At 69.9% G+C, this 7,393-nt stretch overlaps 2 protein-coding genes across 2 annotated transcripts in view; one reads left to right on the top strand and one right to left on the bottom strand.

The window, feature by feature from the left end:
* Positions 1–7,393, top strand: part of faf1 (Fas (TNFRSF6) associated factor 1) — a 552,776-nt gene that overhangs the window by 263,120 nt on the left and 282,263 nt on the right. The window lies entirely within an intron of this gene.
* Positions 125–502, bottom strand: LOC137372525 (nucleolar protein 58-like; the record flags this gene model as incomplete). Its single annotated transcript, XM_068036416.1, has 1 exon — positions 125–502. A coding segment is annotated over one exon (378 nt), but the record flags the coding sequence as incomplete, so codon positions are not given.

Below are 7,393 nucleotides of genomic sequence, written 5' to 3' on the forward strand. Positions count from 1 at the left end.
CCTCCTGCTTCTCCTCGGACCGCTCCTCCTCCTCCTCCTGCTTCTCCTCGGACCGCTCCTCCTCCTCCTCCTGCTTCTCCTCGGACCGCTCCTCCTCCTCCTCCTGCTTCTCCTCGGACCGCTCCTCCTCCTCCTCCTGCTTCTCCTCGGACCGCTCCTCCTCCTCCTCCTGCTTCTCCTCGGACCGCTCCTCCTCCTCCTCCTGCTTCTCCTCGGACCGCTCCTCCTCCTCCTCCTGCTTCTCCTCGGACCGCTCCTCCTCCTCCTCCTGCTTCTCCTCGGACCGCTCCTCCTCCTCCTCCTGCTTCTCCTCGGACCGCTCCTCCTCCTCCTCCTGCTTCTCCTCGGACCGCTCCTCCTTCTCGGCCTCCTCCTCCTCCTCCTCTGCCCGCTCCTGCTCCTCCTCCTCTGCCCGCTCCTGCTCCTCCTCCTCTGCCCGCTCCACCTCCTCCTCCTCTGCCCGCTCCTGCTCCTCCTCCTCTGCCCGCTCCACCTCCTCCTCCTCATTCTCGGCCCGCTCCTCATTCTCGGCCCGCTCCTCCTTCTCGGCCCCCTCCTCCTCCTTCTCGGCCCCCTCCTCCTCCTTCTCGGCCCCCTCCTCCTCCTTCTCGGCCCCCTCCTCCTCCTCCTCGGCCCCCTCCTCCTCCTCCTCGGCCCCCTCCTCCTCCTCCTCGGCCCCCTCCTCCTCCTCCTCGGCCCCCTCCTCCTCCTCCTCGGCCCTCCTCCTCCTCTCGGCCCCTCCTCCCTCCTTCTCGGCCCGCTCTCCTCCTTCTCGGCCCGCTCCTCCTCCTTCTCGGCCCGCTCCTCCTCCTTCTCGGCCCCCCTCCTCCTCCTCCTCCTCCTTCTCGGCCCCCCTCCTCCTCCTTCTCGGCCCCCTCCTCCTCCTCCTCATTCTCGGCCCGCTCCTCCTCCTTCTCGGCCTCCATCCTCCTCCTCCTTCTCGGCCCCCTCCTCCTCCTCCTTCTCGGCCCCCTCCTCCTCCTCCTTCTTGGCTCTCGGCCCCCTCCTCCTCCTCCTTCTTGGCTCTCGGCCCCCTCCACTCCTCCTCCTCCTCCTCCTCGGCCCCCTCCTCCTCCTCCTCCTCCTCGGCCCCCTCCTCCTCCTCCTCCTCCTCCTCGGCCTCCTCGGCCTCCTCCTCCTCCTCCTTCTCGGCCCCCTCTCCTCCTCCTCCTTCTCGGCCCCCTCCTCCTCCTCGGCCCGCTCCTTGCCCTGCTCCTCCGCCCGCTGCTCCTCCTCCTCCTCCTCGGCCCGCTCCTTGCCCTGCTCCTCGGCCCGCTGCTCCTCGGCCCGCTGCTCCTCCTCCTCCTCCTCCTGCTTCCCTCGGCCCGCTCCTCCTCCTCCTCTCCTGCTTCCCCTCGACCCGCTCCTCCTCCTCCTCCTGCTTCTCCTCGGCCCGCTCCTCCTCCTCCTCCTGCTTCTCCTCGGGCCCGCTCCTCCTCCTCCTCCTGCTTCTCTTCGGCCCGCTCCTCCTCCTCCTGCTTCTCCTCGGCCCGCTCCTCCTCCTCCTCCTGCTTCTCCTCGGCCCCCTCCTCCTTCTCGGCCTCCTCCTCCTCCTCCTCTCTGCCCGCTCCTGCTCCTCCTCCTCGGCCCGCTCCTCCTCCTCCTCTGCCCGCTCCTCCTCCTCCTCCTCTGCCCGCTCCTCCTCCTCCTCCTCCTCTGCCCGCTCCTCCTCCTCCTCCTCCTCTGCCCGCTCCTCCTCCTCCTCTGCCCGCTCCTCCTCCTCCTCTGCCCGCTCCTCCTCCTCCTCTGCCCGCTCCTCCTCCTCCTCTGCCCGCTCCTCCTCCTCCTCTGCCCGCTCCTCCTCCTCCTCTGCCCGCTCCTCCTCTTCATCGGCCCCCTCCTACTCCTCCTCCTTGGCCCCCTCCTACTCTTTCTCCTCCTTGGCCCCCTCCTACTCTTTCTCCTCCTCGGTCCCTCCTCCTCCTACTCTTTCTCCTCGGCCCCCTCCTCTTCCTCCTCCTCCTCCTCGGCCCGCTCCTCCTCCTCCTCCTCCTCGGCCCGCTCCTCCTCCTCCTCCTGCTTCTCCTCGGCCCGCTCCTCCTCCTCCTCCTGCTTCTCCTCGGCCCGCTCCTCCTCCTCCTCCTCCTCCTCCTTGGCCCCCTCCTACTCTTTCTCCTCCTCGGTCCCTCCTCCTCCTACTCTTTCTCCTCGGCCCCCCTCCTCTTCCTCCTCCTCCTTCTCGGCCCGCTCCTCCTTCTCGGGCCCGCTCCTCCTTCTCGGCCCGCTCCTCCTTCTCGGCCCGCTCCTCCTTCTCGGCCCGCTCCTCCTCCTCCTCCTTCTCGGCCCCCTCCTCCTCCTCCTCCTTCTCGGCCCCTCCTCCTCCTCCTCCTCCTTCTCGGCCCCCTCCTCCTCCTCCTCCTCCTTCTCGGCCCCCTCCTCCTCCTCCTCCTCCTCCTTCTCGGCCCCCTCCTCCTCCTCCTCCTTCTCGGCCCCCTCCTCCTCCTCCTCCTTCTCGGCCCCCTCCTCCTCCTCCTCCTTCTCGGCCCCCTCCTCCTCCTCCTCCTTCTCGGCCCCCTCCTGCTCCTCCTCCTCCTCCTCATTCTCGGCCCGCTCCTCATTCTCGGCCCCCTCCTCCTCCTCCTCCTTCTTTCTCGGCCCCCTCCTCCTCCTCCTCTCCTCCTCCTCCTTCTCGGCCCCCTCCTCCTCCTCCTCCTTCTCGGCCTCCTGCTCCTCCTCCTCTGCCCGCTCCTCCTCCTCCTCCTCATTCTCGGCCCGCTCCTCATTCTCGGCCCGCTCCTCATTCTCGGCCCGCTCCTCCTTCTCGGCCCGCTCCTCCTTCTCGGCCCGCTCCTCCTTCTCGGCCCGCTCCTCTTCTCGGCCCCCTCCTCCTTCTCGGCCCCCTCCTCCTTCTCGGCCCCCTCCTCCTTCTCGGCCCCCTCCTCCTTCTCGGCCCCCTCCTCCTCCTCCTCCTTCTCGGCCCCCTCCTCCTCCTCCTCCTCCTTCTCGGCCCCCTCCTCCTCCTCCTCCTTCTCGGCCCCCTCCTCCTCCTCCTCCTTCTCGGCCCCCTCCTCCTCCTCCTCCTTCTCGGCCCCCCCCTCCTCCTCCTCCTTCTCGGCCCCCTCCTCCTCCTCCTCCTCCTCCTTCTCGGCCCCCTCCTCCTCCTCCTCCTCTGCCCCCTCCTGCTCCTCCTCCTCCTCATTCTCGGCCCGCTCCTCCTTCTCGGCCCCCTCCTCCTCCTCCTCCTCCTTCTCGGCCCCCTCCTCCTCCTCCTCCTCCTCCTTCTCGGCCCCCTCCTCCTCCTCCTCCTCCTTCTCGGCCCCCTCCTCCTCCTCCTCCTTCTCGGCCTCCTGCTCTTCCTCCTCTGCCCGCTCCTCCTCCTCCTCCTCCTCCTCCTCCTCATTCTCGGCCCGCTCCTCATTCTCGGCCCGCTCCTCATTCTCGGCCCGCTCCTCATTCTCGGCCCGCTCCTCATTCTCGGCCCGCTCCTCCTTCTCGGCCCGCTCCTCCTTCTCGGCCCGCTCCTCCTTCTCGGCCCCCTCCTCCCTTCTCGGCCCCCTCCTCCTTCTCGGCCCCCTCCTCCTTCTCGGCCACCTCCTCCTCCTCCTCCTCCTTCTCGGCCACCTGCTCCTCCTCCTCTGCCCGCTCCTGCTCCTCCTCTCTGCCCGCTCCTGCTCCTCCTCCTCTGCCCGCTCCTGCTCCTCCTCCTCTGCCCGCTTCCTGCTCCTCCTCCTCTGCCCGCTCCTCCTCCTCCTCCTCTGCCCGCTCCTCCTCCTCCTCCTCTGCCCGCTCCTCCTCCTCCTCCTCCTCCTCATTCTCGGCCCGCTCCTCATTCTCGGCCCCCTCCTCCTCCTCCTCCTTCTCGGCCCCCTCCTCCTCCTCCTCCTTCTCGGCCCCCTCCTCCTCCTCCTCCTCCTCGGCCCCCTCCTCCTCCTCCTCCTCCTCGGCCCCCTCCTCCTCCTCCTCCTTCTCGGCCTCCTCCTCCTCCTCCTCTGCCCGCTTCCTGCTCCTCCTCCTCCTCCTCATTCTCGGCCCGCTCCTCATTCTCGGCCCGCTCCTCATTCTCGGCCCGCTCCTCATTCTCGGCCCGCTCCTCCTTCTCGGCCCCCTCCTCCTCCTCCTCGGCCCCCTCCTCCTCCTCCTCGGCCCCCTCCTCCTCCTTCTCCTCGGCCCCCTCCTCTTCCTCCTCCTCCTCCTCGGGCCCCCCTCCTCTTCCTCCTCCTCCTCCTCGGCCCCCCTCCTCTTCCTCCTCGCTCCTCCTCGGCCCCCTCCTCCTCTCGGCCCGCTCCTCTTCCTCCTCCTCGGCCCGCTCCTCTTCCTCCTCCTCGGCCCGCTCCTCTTCCTCCTCCTCGGCCCCCTCCCTCCTCCTCCTCGGCCCCCTCCCTCCTCCTCCTCGGCCCCCTCCCTCCTCCTCCTCGGCCCCCTCCCTCCTCCTCCTCGGCCCCTCCATCCCTCCTCGGCCCCCTCCATCCTCCTCCTCGGCCCCCTCCATCCTCCTCCTCGGCCCCCTCCTCCTCGGCCCCCTCCTCCTCGGCCGCTCCTCTTCCTCGGCCCGCTCCTCTTCCTCCTCCTCCTCGGCCCCCTCCTCTTCCTCCTCCTCCTCGGCCCCCTCCTCTTCCTCCTCCTCCTCGGCCCCCTCCTCTTCCTCCTCCTCCTCGGCCCCCTCCTCTTCCTCCTCTTCCTCGGCCCCCTCTTCCTCGGCCCGCTCCTCTTCCTCGGCCCGCTCCTCCTCTTCCTCGGCCCGCTCCTCTTCCTCCTCGGCCCGCTCCTCCTCTTCCTCCTCGGCCCGCTCCTCCTCCTCCTCCTCGGCCCCGTCCTCCTCCTCCTCCTCGGCCCGCTCCTCCTCCTCCTCCTCGGCCCGCTCCTCCTCCTCCTCCTCGGCCCGCTCCTCCTCCTCCTCCTCGGCCCGCTCCTCCTCCTCCTCCTCGGCCCGCTCCTCCTCCTCCTCGTCGACCCGCTCCTCCTCCTCCTCCTCGGCCCGCTCCTCCTCCTCCTCCTCGGCCCGCTCCTCCTCCTCCTCGGCCCGCTCCTCCTCCTCCTCGGCCCGCTCCTCCTCCTCCTCGGCCCGCTCCTCCTCCTCCTCCTCCTCCTCCTCCTCCTCCTCCTCCTCGGCCCGCTCCTCATCGGCCCGCTCCTCCTCCTCCTTGGCCCGCTCCACGCCCTGCTCCTCGGCCCGCTGCTCCTCCTCCTCCTCCTCCTCGGCCCGCTCCTCCTCCTCCTCCTACTATTCTTTCTCCTCCTTCTCCTCCTCCTCCTCCTCCTCCTCCTACTCTTTCTCTTTCTCCTCCTCCTCCTACTCTTTCTCTTTCTCCTCCTCCTCCTACTCTTTCTCTTTCTCCTCCTCCTCCCTACTCTTTCTCTTTCTCCTCCTCCTACTCCTTTCTCTTTCTCCTCCTCCTACTCTTTCTCTTTCTCCTCCTCCTACTCTTTCTCTTTCTCCTCCTCGGCCCCCTCCTCCTCCTACTCTTTCTCCTCCTCGGCCCCTCCTCCTCCTACTCTTTCTCCTCCTCGGCCCCCTCCTCCTCCTACTCTTTCTCCTCCTCGGCCCCCTCCTCCTCCTACTCTTTCTCCTCCTCGGCCCCCTCCTCCTCCTACTCTTTCTCCTCCTCGGCCCCCTCCTCCTCCTACTCTTTCTCCTCCTCGGCCCCCTCCTCCTCCTACTCTTTCTCCTCCTCGGCCCGCTGCTCCTCCTACTCTTTCTCCTTCTCGGCCCGCTGCTCCTCCTCCTTCTCGGCCCGCTGCTCCTCCTCCTTCTCGGCCCGCTGCTCCTCCTCCTTCTCGGCCCGCTGCTCCTCCTCCTTCTCCTCGGCCCGCTGCTCCTCCTCCTTCTCCTCGGCCCGCTCCTCCTCCTCCTTCTCTCTCGGCCCGCTCCTCCTCCTCCTTCTCCTCGGCCCGCTCCTCCTCCTCCTTCTCCTCGGCCCGCTCCTCCTCCTCCTTCTCCTCGGCCCGCTCCTCCTCCTCCTTCTCCTCGGCCCGCTCCCCCTCCTCCTCCTCCTCCTCCTCCGGCCCGCTCCACTTCCTCCGGCCCGCTGCTCCTGCTCCTCCTCCTCGGCCCGCTGCTCCTGCTCCTCCTCCTTCTCGGCCCGCTGCTCCTCCTCCTTCTCCTCGGCCCGCTCCTCCTCCTCCTTCTCCTCGGCCCGCTCCTCCTCCTCCTTCTCCTCGGCCCGCTCCTCCTCCTCCTTCTCCTCGGCCCGCTCCTCCTCCTCCTGCTCCTCGGCCCGCGCCCCGCTCCACCTCCTCTTCGGCCCGCTCCACCTCCTCTTCGGCCCGCTCCACCTCCTCTTCGGCCCGCTCCACCTCCTCTTCGGCCCGCTCCACCTCCTCTTCGGCCCGCTCCACCTCCTCTTCGGCCCGCTCCACCTCCTCTTCGGCCCGCTCCACCTCCTCTTCGGCCCGCTCCACCTCCTCTTCGGCCCGCTCCACCTCCTCTTCGGCCCGCTCCACCTCCTCTTCGGCCCGCTCCACCTCCTCTTCGGCCCGCTCCTCCTCCTCTTCGGCCCGCTCCTCCTCCTCCTTCTCCTCGGCCCGCGCCCGCTCCACCTCCTCTTCGACCCGCTCCACCTCCTCTTCGGCCCGCTCCACCTCCTCTTCGGCCCGCTCCACCTCCTCTTCGGCCCGCTCCACCTCCTCTTCGGCCCGCTCCACCTCCTCTTCGGCCCGCTCCACCTCCTCTTCGGCCCGCTCCACCTCCTCCGGCCCGCTCCACCTCCTCTTCGGCCCGCTCCACCTCCTCTTCGGCCCGCTCCACCTCCTCTTCGGCCCGCTCCACCTCCTCTTCGGCCCGCTCCACCTCCTCTTCGGCCCGCTCCACCTCCTCTTCGGCCCGCTCCACCTCCTCTTCGGGCCCGCTCCACCTCCTCCTCCTCTTCGGGCCCGCTCCACCTCCTCCTCCTCTTCGGGCCCGCTCCACCTCCTCCTCCTCTTCGGGCCCGCTCCACCTCCTCCTCCTCTTCGGGCCCGCTCCACCTCCTCCTCCTCCTCGGGCCCGCTCCACCTCCTCCTCCTCCTCGGGCCCGCTCCACCTCCTCCTCCTCCTCGGGCCCGCTCCACCTCCTCCTCCTCCTCGGGCCCGCTCCACCTCCTCCTCCTCCTCGGGCCCGCTCCACCTCCTCCTCCTCCTCGGGCCCGCTCCACCTCCTCCTCCTCCTCGGGCCCGCTCCACCTCCTCCTCCTCCTCGGGCCCGCTCCACCTCCTCCTCCTCCTCGGGCCCGCTCCACCTCCTCCTCCTCCTCGGGCCCGCTCCACCTCCTCCTCCTCCTCGGGCCCGCTCCACCTCCTCCTCCTCCTCGGCCCCTCCTCCTCCTACTCCTCCTTGGCCCCCTCCTCCTCCTCGGCCCGCTCCTCCTGCTCCTCCTGCTCCTCCTCCTCTGCCCGCTCCTCCTGCTCCTCCTGCTCGGCTCGCTCCTCCTGCTCGGCCCGCTCCTCCTGCTCCTCCTCCTCGGCCCGCTCCTCCTG

The sequence above is a fragment of the Heterodontus francisci genome, chromosome 8, assembly GCF_036365525.1.
Source record: "Heterodontus francisci isolate sHetFra1 chromosome 8, sHetFra1.hap1, whole genome shotgun sequence".
Classification (NCBI taxonomy): Eukaryota; Metazoa; Chordata; class Chondrichthyes; order Heterodontiformes; family Heterodontidae; genus Heterodontus; species Heterodontus francisci.